The sequence below is a fragment of the Betta splendens genome, chromosome 21, assembly GCF_900634795.4.
Source record: "Betta splendens chromosome 21, fBetSpl5.4, whole genome shotgun sequence".
Taxonomy (NCBI): domain Eukaryota; kingdom Metazoa; phylum Chordata; class Actinopteri; order Anabantiformes; family Osphronemidae; genus Betta; species Betta splendens.
Genome location: NC_040899.1, coordinates 12,386,926 through 12,408,849, shown reverse-complemented (window position 1 = coordinate 12,408,849; position 21,924 = coordinate 12,386,926). Strand labels below are relative to the sequence as shown.

At 41.6% G+C, this 21,924-nt stretch overlaps 4 protein-coding genes across 5 annotated transcripts; 1 reads left to right on the top strand and 3 right to left on the bottom strand.

Annotated features, from left to right (window-relative positions):
• Window positions 1–6,435: 6,435 nt before the first annotated feature.
• gtf2e1 (general transcription factor IIE, polypeptide 1, alpha) lies at window positions 6,436–14,516 on the bottom strand. 2 transcript variants are annotated; one of them, XM_029136502.3, is made up of 6 exons: window positions 14,336–14,516; window positions 13,781–14,073; window positions 12,830–12,987; window positions 9,739–9,934; window positions 9,417–9,649; window positions 6,436–7,774 (listed from the first exon to the last, which is right to left on the bottom strand). In XM_029136502.3, exons 2-6 carry the CDS (start codon window positions 14,068–14,070, stop codon window positions 7,323–7,325), a joined length of 1,329 nt encoding a protein of 442 aa, XP_028992335.1. In that variant the 5' UTR covers window positions 14,071–14,073; window positions 14,336–14,516; the 3' UTR covers window positions 6,436–7,322. The 2 variants fall into 2 exon arrangements, with proteins under 2 accessions (XP_028992335.1, XP_028992334.1); XM_029136501.3 differs by having other exon boundaries at window positions 13,781–14,076; window positions 14,336–14,515.
• A 150-nt stretch (window positions 14,517–14,666) lies between these two features.
• rabl3 (RAB, member of RAS oncogene family-like 3) lies at window positions 14,667–18,610 on the top strand. The gene is made up of 8 exons (XM_029136506.3): window positions 14,667–14,821; window positions 14,954–15,045; window positions 15,267–15,396; window positions 15,489–15,603; window positions 15,699–15,849; window positions 16,512–16,583; window positions 16,825–16,863; window positions 17,055–18,610. Exons 1-8 carry the CDS (start codon window positions 14,776–14,778, stop codon window positions 17,109–17,111), a joined length of 702 nt encoding a protein of 233 aa, XP_028992339.1. The 5' UTR covers window positions 14,667–14,775; the 3' UTR covers window positions 17,112–18,610.
• On the bottom strand, window positions 17,258–19,066 carry LOC114847116 (granzyme B-like). The gene is made up of 5 exons (XM_029136504.3): window positions 18,953–19,066; window positions 18,674–18,821; window positions 18,226–18,364; window positions 17,767–18,027; window positions 17,258–17,650 (listed from the first exon to the last, which is right to left on the bottom strand). The coding sequence occupies exons 1-5, from the start codon at window positions 19,002–19,004 to the stop codon at window positions 17,498–17,500; spliced, it is 753 nt and encodes a 250-aa protein (XP_028992337.1). The 5' UTR covers window positions 19,005–19,066; the 3' UTR covers window positions 17,258–17,497.
• Window positions 19,067–20,190: 1,124 nt separating this feature from the next.
• On the bottom strand, window positions 20,191–21,658 carry LOC114847117 (granzyme B-like). Its single transcript, XM_029136505.3, has 5 exons — window positions 21,527–21,658; window positions 21,264–21,411; window positions 21,014–21,155; window positions 20,653–20,913; window positions 20,191–20,558 (listed from the first exon to the last, which is right to left on the bottom strand). The coding sequence occupies exons 1-5, from the start codon at window positions 21,576–21,578 to the stop codon at window positions 20,412–20,414; spliced, it is 750 nt and encodes a 249-aa protein (XP_028992338.1). The 5' UTR covers window positions 21,579–21,658; the 3' UTR covers window positions 20,191–20,411.
• Between the last annotated feature and the right edge of the window lie 266 nt (window positions 21,659–21,924).

The following is a 21,924-nucleotide window of genomic DNA, read 5'->3' as shown; positions in this document are numbered from 1 at the left end:
TCCATATAAATGAGCTGGTAAATGCACGCCCGATTTTCAAGATTCATTATTGACCAAGAGACAAAAACAAGTAATGACCACTTTCCTTTTTTACCTGCAGGGTTACGATTGAGAGAGGATTCAGACAGTCGTCAAACTTGAGTGCATTTTCACACTTCAGACTTCTTTAAAATATGTTTTTAATTGAGAGAAATAAAGTCTGTGCTCAATAATAACAGGAAAACACAAAACAGAATTTGGTTCATCCTGTTTCTCGCAACTATGTTTGTTCAACTCAATCGCTTAATATTTCTCTTGCGAGGTTTCTCATAACCTAACGCGCAGCAGTTGCTCATCGCCTCCAAGCAAACGAAAACCTTTAGCGGAACAGATAACGAGAGTCGCGATGAGTCCAAGGATCCGGTGGCATTTTTCCCCCTGCTACACATCCAGTCCTCATCTTTGATCATATTCAGGATGTTTCATAAAAATCTAATTCAACTTTTGTTTTCAACTGAAATTCACTGCGAATAATACTAATTGTGTGTGTGTAATTGTGTGGGATTTACTGGTGTTGAGCAATAAAGCATGCCAACACATACAAACCGATGTTTTCATACATACAGTTCTGTGGTCAGACATCAGCCAATTACATGTTTCCACCGCACAAGGAGAATTGTATGAAATGATGATTTTTAATGTTAGAAGGTATTATCCTCTCAGCCATAGTTCCTGCTGTAACTGCAGATTCAATTTACACTCTAATGAGACTTAATCTAAGAAATGGACTCAGGTGTGTCACAAGCGGAAAACTATCCTCTCCCGCTTTACTTGTAGCAAACGCAGAAGGCAGACAGCGAGGTAGTGGAGACTAAAGGCACAACGCTCATTGATCTGCTCCTCTTCGCCGTCTTTGTCTGCTGAGGAACATCCCCACTGCGTCTGTCTAATCCTGCACAGCAGCACTGTCTGCACCGTGTGGAAAAAAAGGAAAAGAACACTATTATGACCTTTGCTGCGGTATCATATTCATTGTAGGCACGTTTTACGGCCCAAAACAAAATCCTATTCCCTTTGCGGCTTCTTTGTGATAAGGACTAAAAGCGGTTCCGCAGTCCTATGATCTCATTTTGCAATTTAGCTGAAGTAAAAGTCAAGTTGATCTGGGTCAGATAATAAAAATACAGATAAGATAACCCTTCGCTTTTTCCTGTAATAGGACGTGTCCAACAGCGTCCTCCCCTCCCCTTCAGAGAATGTCTGGCATTATAAATGTATGACTGCATCTCCTCATCTGTTATTGTAATATTACTTATGTCGTGCAGCATGACACAGATTGGACTTTTACAGTGCGTCTGTGACCTTGACTAGATCACGGCAGACAGCTTACGACCTGTAAGACTCAGCGAGGAGCCGGCTGTGACCCTGATCCAGTATTTTACCTTATCGCCCCTCAAACGCACAGCGACTTGTAAAAGCCGTCAGGAGATCATGAGCTGAGGGATTTGCGATGCAGGGTCGGGGTTCGCGACAGACATCCAGGGCGGAGCGAGGCTGCTGGAGTGTGTCGTCGTCCGAGACGGGAGAGCTTTTCCTGTTTTCTTAGTCCGACAGACGAGCTGCGCGATGGGAATATTCCCGAGACGTCGTGTGATCTAATCAGGAATAAAACTGCATGCGCGTGTCCTGTGGGCAGCTACTTGAAAGCATCCTTATTAAAATTGCAGCACCACATCACTCCTACTTTAAGCTCCAATTAAAAATATTATGGGATTATGGTAGGTGAAGGAAGGTTGAGCACCAACCTCTTGTTAAAGAGGGGTTCTGCACTGATGTCTCACAGCAAAACTCTTCACCAAGCAGAATATGATGGCGATCATTTTGTTTTGACCTCTGACGCCTGCTTCAGCTCCTCAGCACAGTCAGAAGTCAGTCATCTTTATAATATGCATAATAAAACACACAGGAGTTGTGAATTATTATATGGGCTATAGTTTCTTATCAGTTACTTAGGCTGGTGACAGACAGATGGACAGATCTTGTGTTAAAGCAATTGGATGGGAATTTGTTAACAGCGTGTTAACAAACTTGCAATCATACTTTTAATTAGATTGGAGTGATCTGACTAATGGAAACCAGGCAATGAAAAGGAGACTAGGATAAAACATATTGCCTATTGAGGCCACAAGTATCTCTTAACATTAGTCACGCCTGATTCATTTTTTTCCGATTACTGATGAATGGATGCATGTTGTCGCTGACTGGTAAATTACAGCGGAGTTAAGTGGAGTAAAAACGATAAGAAGCCTCACTTTGGTGCAGTTTTGTTAATGGACGGAGCCAAACACGGAACAGTTGGTTAATGTGGAAACAATCTGAGTATGAATGAGTCACGCTCGAGTGAGTAGTTGGTTTCCTGAGGGACCTGAAGGGTTCACTTTGCCAGGAGACAGAGACGAGGCTTTTGTTTGGTGGCCTAGTAACAAATCCCTCGGTCGGGCGACCGCTGGCTCGATGGGAAGGTGATGTCAACGTGCTAGACTTCTCCCATGGGGAGGCGGTGGGAGGAGAAGGTGTGAAGCCAGAGCTGCAGCAGGAGGAAAGTGATAAAAGTTTCCATTGAGAGCGTTTTTGGTGTCTAGATCCAGCGGAATAAGAGTCTGGGCTTTCTTCACGTGGAACACGATGCTGGCATCCTGTTGACATCTTATGAGGAGGCGAGTGCGAGGCCCGGCGGGCAGAGCAGGTGGGCGATAAGGCAGCGCACGGACCCAGACGGCAGATAAGAGGCCGTGGCACCGGGCGACCCGGCAAACAGGTACTGAAACCCGACTCCTGCAAACGCACCGTGATGCCGATAAGGGAGTCTGGGGGCAGATGATCGCATCGGCTAACGGGCTGCGGGAGGAGGAGGCTCCGTGAGGGCGAGTGGGGAACGAGTGGAGAAGACTCGCATCGCGGCCTCTTCTGTAATTAATATCGGGCCTGTCTGGTCCGTGCAGAGTGGGTCTGAGGTTGAGGAGGAGGAAGAGGAGACAGCTCAGACGCAAGGGTTTAGCACATTCAGTAGTAAAAGCATGGGCAGAGACCTGTTTGCATAGGTTACGCCTCAGTTGTGAAGCGTGGGTCAATTCAAGCTCGGCCGGAGGCGTGACTCAACCACACAAACAACGGTGAGAAAATGGGCAAAGGGACACGATGACGGTGAATAATGAAGCATTGTTCAATATACAGTAAGAACGTGTGAGAGTCGCTGTTGCCGACAGCCGTCCCATTTTCCCTTTATGGGGCGTTATGGATAATATCTCTGTTTGTCCTTCCCACTAATAGGAGGGAGGAACACAGTGCTTCCATCCTGAGCACTAATCTGAGCTGCTAATGTTCTGCTCCTGCCTTGGCAACAATTTCCAAAACAAAACATAAATTCAGCCTAATTATGAGGACAAAGAGGGTCCTTGCCAGGACACCAGCACTAATGTCTGTAAATTGAAACCCTCCTGATTTAATGGGCACCTTTGGTCATCTTCGATGCCGGGGAACAACAGGTACATGTCTGCTGTTATGGAAACAAAATGCACATTTGTTATTGGGTTTTTTTCTCTCTCATCCCACCGTGATCTGTGGTCTAATATCACAATGACGTGAAGAGCAACGACGTCATCATTTCAAATGTGCAGAACAGGAGAGTGACGGCTTATGAGAGCGACGGAGAAGGGACTAAGTCTAAGTGCGTGTCTTTTCCAGCAGTAATGCTCTTTAGGAAATGTAGGTCAATGGATGCAGGACTCGTCAGGCTTCATTATAAACATGTGAACAATGCAAGTGAACCACAGCAGCAAGTACAGATGCAGCAGGTGTAAAGGCAACCGCACTGTACGCCAGACCTCCTCCCAGGATGCATCACGGACAACGGGACGAGGACCCTCATGAATAAATGAGGTGAATAATGGTTGTTCTTTTGGAAATGGATGTGAAACGCTACCAGAAAAGGTTAACAGCTTCTAAATAAGGACAGACATTCGTCACGGCTATTGCGACGGGCACGGCCAGCGGCAGCAGCACGACGGCGACGCCCTCGCAGCCTCGCTCCTAATGTACACAGTAATCTCCGTCCTCCACGGACGCCACCATCGCTCTCACCCGAAGGAAGAATAAAGCACGCTTGTATCACGCCAGTGGAGCCGCCGTGAACCATTAACCCAGCGATGCTCTCAATTTAGCCTGCAAACAAACCCCTTTGGCCCCATTTTCAACTGGCCCAAATGCATGCTTTAACAAACTAACTTGTGTTGATATGTTGTTGGACTATATGTATCAGCTGCTACATTAGAAAATGTGTCAAAGATCACAAAATAATTTCCTAAGCAATTAATTGATACAGTGGATGATGAGAGCAAATGTGACAGACGTAATAAAACATCCTCTGGCTACAGCGTCTACCAGGAGTAGAGCGAAGGTTTCCAGGAAGTAGCACAGGTGGATATGATTGGAGGAGCAACCGTCAATCAACTGGACATCCAACCAGAGCAAACCCAGCCTCTAATTCACTGCATTTGTGGTAAAGTTTTAAATTTTTGTATTTAGAGCGTCCTGTCTGTTCTCGTGCACATATGGAAGTGAAGTCCTACAATCTGATAATGGATGAATCGATCAGCAGGGCTCAGGTTTCAAAGGATGCAGTGAATGATCAACAATCATTAGGTCGTTAGACTTTGGGTTTTATTGGACATAGAGTGACAGACCGACCTCAAGCCAGTCGGACCTTATGTAATCTTCTCAAAACCAACTCACACAAGTCATTGAGCGATGCCTCCATCCACATTTCCATATTCAGCTGCAGACCACACCCTCGCGGACCCTGCTGCTCGACTCCTGGGTGTCATGGGCTCCGGTCTGGGCTCAAACGCCCGTGTTCCAATCCAAACACAGGGAGGGAAACGGGTCGTAATCATTACTATGACAGTAAAGTGCTCAAATGTCATGCTCAAACTCATTAGAGCAAGCGACGCTCCATTACCATGTCTCACCTGGGCTTCAAGGCCCCCCGACTTTCCTTTTTTCACGGCTTCCCCACCGAGCTCTCTTCAGCCGTCCTGTAACCCTGCCTACCTCGGCGGATCAATGGAACAGCGTGAGGTCAGGTTTTTAATTGAGCTGTCCTGAAGGGTGGGGATGTTTTAATGAGGCCAGGTCCTGTTTTCATCCTGAACTTTGAGGCTCTGCCCTGCAGGGCCCCATCCTCCTACTTGAAAGCGGTGCATGGGCTTGCACGGCTGCCCGAGAGGTGTCAGACCTCGCCGGGCGTCTCCACAGAGCCTGACATTTTCACCTGGATCCAGCGCGGCAGCTGTAGAAATGATGTACCGCGTAGGAGGACGTTAGCCGCGCCGAACTAACCTTCATTTGCCGTGTAGCTAGCAGAGCTCACGTTGCTCTGGTCTGCACGGCTCTGCTCATAGCAGCATGTTATGAGTGACTGCTTGTTTTAGAGGTACATGGAAAAATAGACAAAACCGAGAAAAATAAATTTTATCTTTAGGTTTATATATTTGAACTGTGGTTTTAACATATAGCAAAGACATTTCATTGGATCAGCAGGCTTAGTTAGGCCTCTATTATCGGACTAATTAAGTGATTCAAATTTTGGAGAAGTTTGCTATTTTAATTATCTGCCTTATGTGTTTTCCCTTCACATAACTGTCAATATGCAACTATCATCATTTTAGTCTTTGTGCCTTAATATTAAACCCCTGATCAGAATCGCAGTTTTTTTCCTTTAATCATGTTGATCAAAAGATTATAATTATCAAGACCTGCTGAGCATTTCTACACATGCTACGCTGATTGCTAATGGCTCAATTGCATCATGTAGTGCACCTGGATGGGAGTATTCTGATGGATCTAACATGATTATTGTTTAATTGATCACCCATTACTGCTCAAAGAACATCAGCTAACATGTCCAATCAATCAAGGAATGCAGTGTTTATTAGCTGGTGTTGAATGGAAAATGTAAAAAGAAAACAGTACTAAGCATTATTTCAAAGCTAAACAGAGAAGACTCATCCAGCAGGAAGTGTCTACATTTAAGTGTCAAAAGCTATTGAGCAGCATTAGCTTTAATTTGACATAGTTTCCATGCCGCTGATAAAAGGTTTGCAATCTACATTTTTCTCTATTTTGAGCCCGTCCACCACTTGGCCATATTCAATATACGGAAGGAAATGTAGAATCAAAACATGAGCCCAAGGTGGGTTAAAAGCTGTTAAATGTTAAGGCTAAGCGTGACTGCACACAGAACCTGTGAGCTTTCGTTAGCCTTAGTGCATGTTCACTGTTTAGTGGGGATTAGCTGGCTTTTACATGTTACATAAGACACTTATTGATGACTGACATTAATTTTAAGTGATGTGGCCTCCTGACGAATTATTGGGAGAACAATGAATACACATGATCTGTAAGGTACAAAGAAAATGGTTTATTAAGAGACTACAGCTGAAAATAATGAGAGTAACTGAATTCAAAAGTATGTACACTCTGTTCCAAGGCCACAGTTTAACTGCCACTCACGACGTGCTGCTTAGATTGTTGCGATGACTTTTACATTTCCATTACATATATTATTACTGTACCATGTAACTTCAGTCATGTTTTAACCACATTCAGTTCATTTTATGTCTGTATTGTATTATGTGTGCTGAAGAATAAAATGCTGACTCCTAACCACAGCCTTCTGCTCTTGGAGACTTTTAGTTTCTCTAAATCAGTTCCGTGTAGTTAAATTAGACTACCACCTTATTCAAACCAGCAACACGACAACGGCAGCAGAACATCAGATGCACAAGCTCCAGTCCTCAGGCAGTGTGTCAGTCAGACATCTTATCGCACTTCTTACAGCCCAATACACAATCAATATTGTTAAGCACAAATGAGAATGAAATTAAAGTGTAAAAAACAGGCTTGGGTTTCCTTCTTCCAATTTATTTGTGCAGCTGGTGTAGACAACCTGTTGAGTTTACGAGCTGAAATGAAAATAAAACTGGCCAACCAAAAACTAATTGGCACTTTGTGCACAAACTGCAGCTGGCTAGTCTGCTTCTGGTTTGGTTTTTGGAAGAAAAAACACTTGGTGAAGAATACTACGAGTGGGATTAGTTCAGCAATACTGGCCTTGGTTCTTTGAATGCAGAAGCAAGACTCCAACTGTGAATACTTCTTGTGCAGCATCTTTTCCTTCGCTGACGGTGAGACAGCAGAGGTATATCGTATATTTGGGCCCTCGAAGCCAAATGAGTCGAGGGCATTATTTGTGTAACTGTTTGTGTAATAACAGGATGTGTCATTCAGAAGTACATGTCCTGGAACAGGTTTTGTCCCATTTCAATGTATGCCTCCTTCTCCTGCGCAGACATCTGCTCCACCAGCTCTGGCCTCTGGCTCACCTCCTGATACGAGAACGGCCGGCCCCCGACCATCACCACCGGCTCATCCCCCACCTCCTCGAACTCGTCTTCGTCCTCCTCCTCCTCCTCGACGGCCAGATGCCGAGCAGCTGTGGGAGGGGGAGGACCCGACGGGGTGTCCTCGTCTGATTCGCTGGTGTCGCTCTCCGAGTCGCTGGCATTAGCTGTGGCGGAGGCGAGCCCCCTGGCAGCGGCACTTGCTCCACCTCCACCTCCACCTGCCACACTTCTCTTCTCATGGATGAGTAGAGCGCGCATCACCTCCTCGTTCTCATTTGCCTGGCCAATTCCGTGGCCAGCAGCTCCATCCTGGGCTTCGTGGGCAATGTCACCTATGGAAACAATTATTGATTCAAATTTGAAATGTATTCCATTTGAAAATCATAATTTCTTCTAACTTCTCCATATTGCTTTCTATTTATACTGCTATGTCTGGAAAAACACAGGGAGAGAAACCACTGTACAACCACTAGAAAACAAGTAACATGTCTCCAGGTGATTGTATCATTTCTGCAACGATTTCAGACGTCATGCTCTCCGACTTTTATTCACATCGCATGAATAATAAAAGCTCTGTAAGGTAATAGTTTCAGCCAGAGCCGGTATTTGGACCAAATAGCTTGTGCAAAATAAGATCTACCTTCTACAAGTATTACTTCAGAATATGAAGTATGGTTCTCTATGAGCCCAATACAAGAGTGAATAGCATGAATCGATCAAGAATGTCCCCCTGCAGTTGTTCAAAGACCTTCAAGTTGAAGTCATCCTGTTACCAGTCCTGCAAAAAGACTTTGGGATTACTTTCATTTTTCTAACTGTGGACTGTGCCTTGTTTTGTTTGAACACTACAACACACAATTGCTGTGTTCTAATAAAAAGATAACAGGTTTGACCCCAATGCTGAACATAACCTAATAATTGTCAATCATGTTTTGGTTTTTCAGAATGTTTAGCAACTCTTTTCATTTAACCATCCCCAGAAGGGCTCATTTAATTTGTATTTGGGTTGATTGAAGGTATTCCGGCAAATTTGCTATGAGGGGATAAACAGTGTTGAAGCAAAAGAAAACAACAAAGAAAACATCTGGTTGTAAAATGCTAACTCACAACAATAAAGCAATAAAGGCTCCACTGAAGCCATGTCACGTCTGACGGCAGTTGTGTCTGTTTCCAGACTCCAAACGCAAACAAGATCATTGCAGACACATGCACAGAAACACACCTCTGAGACAGGACGTTTGGGAGGCATAATTTATGTAATTTCCACTAGAATGGATTTCATTAATGAGCAATCCTTGCTTGGCCATGCAGTAATCAAGTCTCTGATTATTTCAATTAAGCAATTAGATTTCAATGGCAGTCTGGCCAGGCCTGATTGCTACACGCCCTTGGGAGGAGAAACAATGTCAGCCTAAGACAGATCGGTGAAAGACCACTCTGACAGACGGCTGCAACTCACACTGACCTATAAAAGCACAAAGGGACCAGGGATTGATATTAAACGACAGAATGCGAGTCGATTGTTAAACACCGTACTACTTTGTGGAATAGCCGATGTCTTTTCCAAGCCAAACCCTCAAAAGCAATAAAACGTCTTGGCAACAATAAAACCAGCAGTTGACAGCAGAGCTGAATTTAATTTCAAATTTAACATCTTCTGACTCTTGTGACTGCAGCAGAGACTTTAAAATGGAAAAACAACTGCACCAGAGTGTCGTGTTTCCCACAAGTAGTTCAGTCATTTAGCAAGCGATGTGGCTGCAAGTAGTTTAACTAGCAGACGAGCAGCTTCCGAGGTCAATGTCATCGATTTTCCTCATAATGATCAGTTGGAATCTTAAATGTGTCTCTCATTTTAGGTCATAACTTCCGGTGTGAAGAAATATCACAGCTATTGTGGTCTCAGACTTGGACTTCTCACTAATTAGAGACAAATTGAACTGTGAATTTAAGACTAGTGAGAGAAACACTCACGGTTCTTGGCGTCGAGCTCGTTATAGGCACCCTGGACGGTGCTCTGGGTCAACCACACAGGTCTCTCCTTAGGTGCCTTTTCGTTGGCCTGCTTCTGCTGTTCATCCTGCTCCTCCATGCTGATGACCACATTCTGGGTGTACAGGTCGGCGTAGGCTGAACCCTTGTTGGACCAGGCTTCACGATGCGGGCCACCTGCAGCGTTTACTCCCGATGCTGCAGCACGTTCACGGCTAACGGAAGCAAACAAATGCACCTCAAGCCAAACTTCAACAGTACGTAAGTAAGTGGTATAATTCGGCCAGATGTGTCAGAGACCGACCTCTGTTTGAGAGCGGGGATCTCGGTGGGCTCAGGCTCCAGCAGATCGTGGGACAAGTTGACATCCTCGGTCTCGCGCAGCAGGGCGTAGATGGGTTCGATCTGCTCGTTGAAGCGCGCCACCAGTGTCCTGGCATCGGGACAGACCGACTCATCCTCTTCCACCTCAGTCTGGCAGAAGGTGCAGCGAAATGTACCTGTAGTAACAAAAGACTCAATTAATATGGGATAGGTGATAATTATGCAAACTTTCGAAACACAGTAGATACCATATGTCCACAACAGAGTCCTGTGCGGAGACGCGGCAACCACTATTCCAACGGCACTGCTTCCTGTTGGGTGTTGTACACTGTGGGCTACCACTGTTCCACTTTTAAGATTGATACTGCAAATGTGTTACTAATTCTACAACACCATAGTTCCCTGCTCCATTTAGGTGTAGACCAGTTAGGAGACGCTGCTGGAGGCCTTGTTGTGTTAGCACACTTTAAGGACTGCGCTCACAAAGCACATCCACATCCTCTCTTTCTCCAAGCAGGAGAAGAGAAGGGCATGTTTGGCCATCTGCTTCTCTGGCTGATTTCAGTTTCATTAACAGGAGCCGTTCCCATGCAAGTGCAGATTTCATATCTGCCTCCTGTCTGTGTGCAACAGAGAAGAAAAGCAAAGAGTGCAACAAAGTCTAGATAGAAAACAGCGGAAGAAGACGCACAAGGTCCAGAAGGACGACATTCTGCTCTGTACAAAAACATTTTGTACATTTGTACCCGAGAGGAAATGTTTGAACTTCCTTTAAAACAACATGAAATAGCAATGCTCTGTTTTTCAGTAAAGCACATCTAACAAAGCCACCGTCCCTGTACAGTCATGCAAAAGTTAGTTCCCTTTTATTTCAGTTCACCACTTCAAAGGAGGGTACGTTGAGCCAGGTGTTGCTTATTATCAGCACTGAAGTGCCCTTACAGCGCATCCGCAAAGGCTTATTAAGCGATTTCTAAAATATCTAGAGGTCAACACTCAGTTTATTTGCAATGGAAAAGCACTCAGGACAGTCGCTTCCCAGAAGTGGTGCTCCTAGTGCAAGCATAAAAATAATTACTGACAATTCATGTCAGATAGTTGATATTTTTACACAAGAAACACAAAATTAAAGGAGGCGGTAACCCTTTGGCTGTAAATACAGGTTTCACCAACTGATCATAGCATAATGATAAAAACTAAAACTTTGGACCCAATATCTGGCAAGGCACACATGCCAGGTAGTAGGACTATTACGTGGTTTAAAACGGCCATACAGCAACCTCTGAAAATTCAGACCTGTAGGGTTTCGTCTCTCCTTTGTGGGTCAGAATGAGCTGGAAGACCAGTCATGTCATTTCCCATCCCTGTGAGGTCAAGCTGAGTGTTGCTGGCCCTGCAGAAAAACAACAGTCCGGCAAACTTCTACGAAGTGACCCCCAGGTGTTTATTTATTTCTCGACCTCTGTCAGGATGGAGAATTTCTGGCTTCACAGCAGCATTTGATACCAGCTGAAGTAAATTAAACCAAAGAAATTAGAAAGTCATGGTAGATGACTCATATTGACTTTAAGGCATCATTAAATTTTAAAAACACTTCTCACTGCAAGGATGTAGACAGTATGTAGTTAGACCATTTGTACAGTAAATGTAACAGGTTTAACTACAAAAGCACAACGCGGGTGCATATCATTGCAAAATGTTGGCTGGTTGATGTTTGAATTGCTGCACAATAGTTTGAACATGTCATCTTACTGACAGTAAAAGAACTAATGCAGGTTGAGTAAACAATTTAAAGCGAATCAGAAACAGTAAATTGAAAAAGCTACATAAAAATAAGACATTTTAAAAATTATATACACTTTACTCAGGAAAAATATTGAATCAAATTTACACTGGGCCATTTCAGCATCAGGTACCAGAATCAATTTGCTCTTCAGACACTAAGCCTGGATTTGCTGACTTGTTCAAATCTATATTGATTGCAATAAAAAATGGCTGTGTAGGTGGGGCATATGCTTAATGTGTTCCATATTGTATTCTGTAAGTAACCTTAATGCTCTGTGCTTCCCTATAACAACAACCTATGGATACACACAGGATTATATATTTTTTTTTTTTTAACACAAGATGGCTTTCATTAATCAAAACATTATCTCATGATTTATTCTAATTTGCACATAACACAGTGCAAACACTAGCTTAACAGAGTGGTGATTTGAAGAAATGAATGCCTGCTAGTCCTGCTTACATACAGGTCATTAGGCATAAGTATTGCTTGCAGCAAGCACTGCAAAGTTTTCATCTGTAAAAACACCATTTATAAGCAGCCTTGACCACTAAAAGCACATGCATAATGGCATCACTGCTGCTGCAGATATGAAGCCAGCAGTCGAGAGCAAAATAATTAATTACAATTGTTTCTGGAACTGCTGAATATTTTTTGATATTAGTCTAAAGCTGATGTGAGTGAGAACGCAAGTAAAAGAAACAAAAACATAAAAGTGAAATGAACTTTGGAAACACTGGGGGAATGCAGAACTTCACTTACCAAAGTATGATGGGGGGCTATTTTTAAAATGGTTACATTTTAATGAAGGGCTGGAGGCACAATCATCTTTTTTAATAAGCACTATAATTTCTTTCCTATTAGGCACTTGATGAACTAAATGAACCTGTTATTGGAGAATGTATATGAGCCTCTTTCTGCTTCACTAAAGTTAAACTGAGCCCTGACTGCCATCTAGAGGTTTACTGGTATGTTATAATGGCCCTATGTAAAACTTACGTTTTACATAGGGACAAAACATGATTCTCAATCATTCAATTATTATTATGTAGATATTTAATTATTAGATTTATTTCACGTTACTAATAAAACTCTGGTTTGGTGTTTTACATACAGAACTTTACTACAATGAGAACACCACATATTTAATCCTGAGCTCCAGCTTTAGTTTCAGAATACCACCACAAACCATTTTCACATGCAGTATGAGTCTTTTACCATTTCATACACTACTCAAATGGGTAGAATGACATGCGCCAAATGTCCAGTTCAGTTTATGGGTTACCTGTCATAGGGTCAAACAGCTGGTTGGCCTCCAGGTCAGTGAAGGTGGAGAAGCAACACGGACACCTGAAGGAGGCACGGTTGGTGGAGTCTCGCTCATCTGTCTCAATGCGCCGTCGCATGTGATCCAGTTTATACTTCACTACATTGACAAGTACCCTAAAGAAAAATATTCTAATTACTAAGGTTTCATACCGTGCAAGATAAAATTAGCCAATGGAGCACTTACATCACCTTCAGCTCTATCTCTCTCTTTGTTTTTGTCAGAGCCAATGCATCATGTTTCATCACTGTCACTGTACCTTTGCTTTCACAGTGGATTATGTAATACAGACTGCACCTGACACTCTTGCCCACCCCATCTGTCCTGCTTCACTTCTCTTCCACAACCCTCATTACTTCAAACAGTTGACCATGTATATTTCAACTGATCTACCTTTACCAAGTCTAACCATTCCAGCTGCACCCTTCCACCAGTTTTTCTCCTATCTATGCACACATACACCTTCATGATTTAAAATCCTCTCTGTCCAGGCTAAGATTGCTTGCTACACTTAATACAGATCACACAGTTATCTGCAAACACTATAGTCCGTGAAGCCTCCTTTATGATCTCATCTATCACTCTGTCCATCATCACATTAATAAATAAGAAGGGGCTGGGAGCCGATCCTTGATGCAATCTCAATTCTTCCTTCAAGTCGTCCACCATTACCACCGGACATCCTTACTCACATCATATATTGCCATCAAGTATATGAGAGGAGATATAATGTGGATGATACAATTAAAAAAAATCTCCCTCTACATTTCTACATAATACAGTAAATTTATGGTTTGAACTTTCTTCTACTACTTTTTAGACATATTACATATTAAATTCTTTTTATAAGGGGAATATGGTGTGTTAAACATTCACTGTTACTTGCTTACAAGAAAATAATCCAAAAACCTGTAGTTGATGAAGTAGTAGTTGTGTCTTGTAGTTTTGCCATCAGGGGCTGTCTCCACTCTCATGCGGCACTTCACAAACTTGTCTGCCTTCAGGGTGTTGAGTACTGAGCGCAGCTGTTTGCGGTCAAACTTGAGCAGCTCCAGCATGTCTTCTTCACGTACACATGGATTACGGATCAGCACGTCCAGGGCCAGGGCGTGCTCCACTCCATAAAAGCCTCTCACAACCTGCTTCGCCAGCCGCTTAAGCGCCGCGGGGACCTCGGTCAGCAGCTCTGGTTCTATCATCGTCTGCTGTGGAGAGACAAGAACTCTGTGAAGGCTGACGGTCTATCTTCACAACGGGACTGAACTCCAGAGAAAGGAAAATGTCAGAGAATTATACAAGAATTATAAATCATTGGTCATTTTAAACAGCGCAATCCACCTCCAGGTTTTTCTTGGTATCGTTTGCTAAAGTGTTTTCCTTTAACGATACGCACTCTGTAACATGAAACAAGTAGTGACCACGAAGTAAGTTCATAGAAGGCACTGCGTTAGCTCGTGTACCTACCCGATACTGTTTATGCGTTGTCAATGCGTTACAGTCAACGTGTCCTCATGTCATTTCAGTGTGCACGCTAATTCTGAGTCAAACATACTCAATTTAAACATTAGAGTGTCTATCTTTGCTAGCATGCGCCGACTTCAAGATGACCCGGAAGAAAAACCAACGCCAGAACTTCTTCCTTCTTTTTTTCTTCTTCTTGTTCTTTTTAAATGGAGGGTGTCAACCAGACGCCAGGACGAAAGACAATCCTACGTTTTAATTGGCCACTGTGTATAACGTCAGAGCCAATAGCCAATAGAAAATGAAGCTGTATGGTCGAAGTGGTTTTTAGCCAATAGCTATAGTTGTTGGTGAGGAAGTCTCTTAACGAATTATATTTGACAAATGCAGTTCGAAGGCGGGGCTTTTATTGTTGTTTTTCCGGGACCCCGCTGTCACAAAAAATGGCTTCTCTTGACAGGGTAAAGGTGTTAGTTTTAGGAGATTCCGGTATGTATAGTCAGCTTTCTGTATTTAAATAAAATGTATAAACATACTTTAGTTTATATATATATATATATCATTAAGTCGTTTGGTGAGTTTGTATTTTTGCCCTCCGTAACAAAGTCTGACTGTTAACAGGAGTGGGAAAGTCTTCCTTGGTACATCTTTTATGTCAGAATCAAGTTTTGGGAAATCCATCATGGACTGTTGGGTGCTCTGTGGATGTACGGGTGAGAGAGACAAACGTGTTCTAAGCCACTAAATTTAGCGAATGCAAAGTCTGAAATAATGTTGTCCTGCCTATAGTTATCAGATACAGTGTAAGCACTTACTACATGATTCATAGGGCTGAAAATGTAACTACTGTATACTTGGTTTGAGAAAATAAATACAGAATGTACGTCATATATTAGAATATTTGAGAAAGGGCTGAAATGTTTTTCAACTACAGGTTCAGGATTATAAGGAAGGAACCCCAGATGAGAAGACCTACTACATTGAACTCTGGGATGTTGGAGGTTCTGTTGGCAGTGCCAGTAGTGTGAAAAGCACCAGGGCAGTGTTTTACAATTCGGTTAATGGTATTTAATCTTATGTTATTAGTTAAATGAATAAAACTCCTGAAGCACAGTCTGTTATTCAGTTATCTTTTGTTATCTTTTGTGTTCCCAAGGAATTATTTTGGTTCATGATCTGACAAATAAGAAATCCTCTCAGAATGTTTACCGTTGGTCACTAGAAGCTCTGAATAAAGACTCCTCGCCAACAGGAGTCATTGTCTCCAATGGGTCAGTAGTTATGTAATGATCAACATGCAAAATAATAAGCAGCTGTAAATTTTGGTTGCAGAAAAAAATTAATCATGTTGTATTTATTTATTCAGCGACTATGATAGAGAGCAGTTTGCTGAGAATCCTGTGCCTTTGCTGTTGATTGGCACCAAGTTTGACCAGATCCCAGAGAATAAACGCAATGAGGTCCTCACCCGAACAGCCTTTCTCTCCGAAGACTTCAACGCAGAGGAGATCAATCTCGTATGTCAGCTTTTTAGTCTTTCTTTTTTTACAAAAATACATATTTTAGAATTGTGTATTTTGTCAAAGTACTGATATCAATTTGAAACACATTGATCCACTGAATAGATCTGCAGCTTCCTTTCTCTGTTAGAACTGAGGCCAATGAAGGTATTTCAACACTGGCTGTGTTTTCAGTATATTTAGGCTTCCAACATACTGCAATTCATCTGCATCTATAAAAAAATCTATGGTCTTTGACCCAAAAGCAGAACTACCAGTATATAATCTTTATGTTATGGTGTCACACCAAAAAGAAAAATAGATTTCCACAGTACACATGGTAGCTTGTCACCTGGTGCAAATGCAATGCCTCTTTTGATTGACAGGAGTCAAAACAAAAAGTGCACTGCAGTGTTTTGCTGAAAGGACTGCATAGCCACAGACAGATCATAGTGCCCCCAGAAACCTCTGTGCCACATACCTGCTACACAGTGGCTGATGTGTTTATAGTTACAGGCGGATTGCACACAGCTTTTTTATATGTCATATTTCTGTAAACAATTAATACGTTGCATGAGGAGGAGAAAAATACGCTAGAATCATAAGCAGCCTCTAAGATTGGTGTGGCTCGGAACAAATACTTTGAGGTTTGTGGCTGATGTGTTGTTTTGTTTTCACAGGACTGCACCAACCCGAGGTACCTTGCTGCAGGCACGTCAAATGCAGTAAAGCTTAGCAGGTTCTTTGACAAGGTGAGGAAGTCAGAGTTCTGTAATGGAACACATTTATTCAGTATTTACACCCTCACAGCAGTGTGTTGTGTTTTTACTGAAGTAGCATTAGGCCTTCAAATGTCCACAATGTAGAAACAGGCAACTGTTTTTAGTAACTTTGACTTTATTCAGTAGTGCCCACTGCCCAGTAATGGTTTTAACATAGGGCACTGTAGATAAAGTTAATTAACATTAAGACTTCTTTTAAACACCTTAACAGGTAATAGAGAAGAGATATTTTACAAGAGATCCAAGTCAGGTAAGTTTAGTAAATTTTCATTTAAGTACATTTTAAGTCTTTATTATTATTGTTATTAATATTATTTGTTTTTGTTAAAATTAACAAATTTAACAAGTATGTTACCCAAAAAAATTATATAATATCATTATTTGCTTGTTTCTCTTGAGAACAATATTGGTTACAGTGCGCTGCTTTTCTTGTCCTTGCAGATGACAGCCTTCACAGATAGAAAGCGGTTCAACTTTAAAAGTTTACACTATGACTGACAGGACGGGAATTCAGCAACAGTGGCCTGTGGTTTTGTCAGAATGCGTGTGGGCTCTCATACCACAACCATCACATTCACTTTCTAGGTCATTTCCTCTTTGTGCTAATCAGGCTTCAAAAGTAAAAATAAATAATAAAAAAGGACCAGGGTCAAAGTGTTTAATGTCAAAATATGCAGTTAAAGTCATCATTTAAATCATTTCCATACATTAAAATGTTTGTTCATTTTTTGCATGCAAGACAATTATATCAGTCAGGAACCAATATTTTAACTATACATCTTCTTTTTCTTTTTTGCTTTATGGAGCTATATTATTTATATTAAGCATTAATTATTAGCAGAATTTTTTTTGCCCTCTAAAAAGCGGCTTAAGAAGGAATTCTTCTATACTTTCATAATTTTTTTAATCCAGGGAAGAAAGAAGTGGATTTTGGTGAAGACATGAGGGTACTTGGGATTACTACAGTCCTTTTGTAAGGTGTATGCTGTTAAACCCTGGGGTTTCGTGTTGCAGATGAGTGGTCCTCCAGAATCTCCCTAGAAAGAAACCAAATAATGCAGGTTCTTCATCAGCCTCCATGAAAAAACATACACACATTCTGTTGTTAGTAGCGTCATTGATCTATCTTGTAACTACTGTTACAGTACAGTACCTGGCAGACCCCTCCTGTCGTTTTTTTAAACTTGGTGCAAATCATGTGATCAGAGTTGAAGTATTGTTTCCATATATTCTTGCACTCCATGCTGAATTGCAGCTTCTCTGTGGTTTCCCTCAGAACGTTTGAAGGAGGCTTGTTGGCTCCAGTTTGGCCCCAGCCGGCAACCGTGCATTTAATGTTTGCTGGTATCTTTCCATCCTTCTTGGGTAGTTCAATGGGCTTCACGTATTTGTTCAGTTTAGCATGTTGTTTTAACTGAAACGACCACAGAGCAGAATTAATGGCATTATTCAGGAAGTACTTGCAGGGTGTTTGCTTTGCTTATGTTCTGGGTTGTTAATATTTCATTAAACGTCTCAAAGAAATGACTGCATTTATGTGCTCCTAAAGGAACATTTAGGGTTTACAGATGTACAATCTTCACTTGTGCCTTTTATACAATCTCTATTTTACCTTAAGGAGCATGATGTCATAATCGAAAGCTTTGTAGTTTGGGTGTGTATAGTAACGAGCCACTTGGATGCGTTGCTGACTTTTTTCTTCTTTGCTTATGTCATGTGCTCCGAGTACCACAGTCATCTCCTGCTGACTTCTGACAAAGAAACATTTAATATATTTCGTTGTACCTAACGTTCCTGCACCTTAATTTAAACCAGGCTGTATCATCTGATTATAATTTATGAGGCCAGGGTCATCTTGATGCCAACACATACAGTAGTAGGACTCGGACCACATAACCTCATCCCAGATGTTATCATTAATTGTATTTTTTAACCCCCAAAAAAATCTAGTTGACAAAACACGTTAACTTAAAATGAATAAATCAGATGGGAACAAATGACACTTCATTCTTGTTTCATTTATCATCCATCCTTTCTTATACAGTAGGAAGTAAACTTACTGATTACAGTGTGCTGCCGTGACGACAAAATCCTTGCGAATAAGTATCCCTCCACATGAATGGAATCCCTGGAACTGGAGCGATGCCATGTAGGGCCTGGAATGAGGCTTTGACTCCTTACCACCTACTATGCCGCTTCCAACAGCCCCTAAATAGAGGACAGAAGGTTCAGCAGTTACAATCTGCAAAATGCTCAGCATCTAACTTGTTACTATTATCACATAATGGCAACCATTAAAGTTTACTGCTAATTTTCAGTGGATTTTAATCTGATTTTACCTGTGAGGGTGAAGAGTTGAAGGACCAGCACAATGCAGAACATGTGGTTCATGGTCGTTGTCTGATTTGGAGGTCTGCCTCTAACACCTGCTGCAGTCAGACCTTAAGCTCCCACAACGGAAACTTTGTGGGAAGGTGTTAAAATCACTCTTGCACTATCGCACACCTCTTTCCTTTTAACTGCAACTAGTAATAACTCATGAAAAGACAGCAGACATATCATCCCATCAGATAAAGGTAAAAAGTTTGACTTTCACAGTGATTGAGTTTTCAGAATAACAATTAACAATGAAAATTGAAGGCAAGACAAAGACCACTATTAAATAATACAAGCTCATAATGGAAAAACCCAATTCTGAGTGGTAGAAGGTATCATCGTAGATACTTGGTCTGTATTTAAGTTTTTATATATTTTAATATTATATAGATGTATGACCTGTCATAGTACTGTACTTTATCCACACTGACATTTTTAACTACTGACTCTGTGGGTTGTTTGCTGTTGACTCTACGTGGAACGTTAAGGTAGAGTGTCTGTAGTAGTGTGTATTAAGGTCATTGGGATCTCACTATGAACAGAGGCTTTCTCACCTCTCCTGTGCTTATTCTCTTTCACTTCTGTCATGTTATTTTGTTCCTAACACCTCTGTTGCACAGTATGGCACAACTCAATAGTAGAACATTGACGTAACATGTGGGGTTAATATAGATATAACTTTAAACTGTTTAAAGTAGGCCTAGGTTATAATTTCAAATGGAAACTCAAATAAGCTATAAGTAGAAGTACATCTCTAATTGAGAGCCGGTTTACTGAAACTGTCCATCAGATGGCGCTATAGACACTTGTAATTAAAAATCTAGAATAGCAATTTACTTGTACTGAATGGTGGTAAATGAGATGCATTAGATTGTAATAAGAGTGAAATCAGAACCAGGACGTAGGATGGTATGAAATCATCTCATCCAGTTGTGACAGATAAGGACAAAAACAATGCACTTTACAAAGTGTTGCTGTTTCTGCAGACGACACTTACAAGTATTAGCTGGAAACGGTTCCACATTTAGGTTTCACTATGTTGATAAAGCGAGTAAACACAGTGGTCTGTGGTGGGATCATAATGCATGTGGGCTGTAATACCACAATCATCACATCCAATCGTAGCTTCTATTTCAATTCTCCTTTGTTTAAATGAAGCCACACAGAGATTTCACAATGAAGATAAATAGGTGATCAAATATGAAAAGTAATTATTTTATTCAAATCCGTGAGTCATGAAGACCGAAAGATGCTACATGGCTTCAAAAGACACATGGCTAAAAGCAGGTTTTATTGTAGGATTTTTACATAAATCAGCCTCATGAATTTCATCTTCCGACATGCACCGCATTATTTTAATAGCAAATCACTGAACAAGCAGGTTCTTTCTTCACAAACATCATCATAAACCATTGCTACCAACTATTTTTGCATAATTTCTTTAATCCAGGGAAGAAAGAATGAAATTTTGGTGAAGACATTGGGAAATATTGGGTCATTGCAATTCTCAAAGAAGGCTACTATGCCCTGAGGCATGGCGTTGCAGAGGAGAGGTCCCCCAGAATCTCCCTACGGCAAAAATCAAATGTTTAGTGGATGGATACATTAAAGGTTTCTGTTCTAAACAACATTATCGTCAAGTGTATTTTTTGCTTTTCGGTACCTTGAAGACCCCTCCTGTCGTTTTGTTAAACTTGGCACAAATCATGTGATCAGAGCTGAAGTATTCTCCCCATATATTCTTGCACTCGAAGCTGAATTGCAGCTTCTCCGTGGTTTCCCTCAGAACGTTTGAAGGAGGCTTGTTGGCTCCAGTTTGGCCCCAGCCGGCAACCGTGCATTTAATGTTTGCTGGTATCTTTCCATCCTTCTTGGGTAGTTCAATGGGCTTCACGTATTTGTTCAGTTTAGCATTTTGTTTTAACTGAAAAGGAGCACAGCAAAATGAAAGCCAGCACTGACTGAAACTATAACCGATTAAAATATAAAAAATGTATGAAAAGTTGGACACAATTTCAAAGTACCTTAAGTAGCATGATGTCATATTTGAATTTTCCATCAAACTTGGGGTGTATGTGGTATTGAGCCACCTGAATCTTCTGCTGACTTTTTTCTTCCTTTTTTATGTTATGTGCTCCAAGTACCACAGTCATTTCCTGCTGACTTCTGTAAAATAAGGAAAAAATAACAATTTAATAAAAATGTTAGCTGGAAAGGAAAGTGATTTCTTTAATGCTGACTTATCATTCTCTGATTAATATGAGCCAAACTCACTGATTACAGTGTGCTGCCGTGAGGACAAAGTCCTTGCGAATAAGTATCCCTCCACATGAATGGAATCCCTGGAACTGGAGCGATGCCATGTAGGGCCTGGAATGAGGCTTTGACTCCTTACCACCTACTATGCTGCTTTCAGCAGCCCCTAAAACGAGAATAGAAGTTCAGGAGTTGCAAGATATTTATAATTATCATCATCATAATAGTACAAACACAACAACTTTACTGCTAATTTCTAGTGCATTTTAATGTGTTCTTACCTGGGAGGGTGAAGAGCTGAAGGACCAGTATAATGCAGAACATGTGTCTCATGTTGTATGGATGTTCGCCTACCACCGTCTGCAGTCAAACCTTCAGCTCTCAAAACAGAAACTTTGTGGGCAGTGTCTCAAAATCATCCCTGCATTCATCACACCTTTCTTTGGGGCGATGACATCACATCACTTACTGTTCGTTTGTGGTGGCTACTAAACAACATGTAAGGGGATTGAATATTTTCTCAACTTGCTTTTAGAGGTCAACACAGTGGATCATGGTCTACACATTTATTTAGCTTACTGTAGGTTTTCACCTGCAGTGATCAGTCATCTGTACATGCTGTGAACATGGCAATCATCAATGACACAAAAGTGCAGAGCTAAAGTACTCTTGAGTCTTA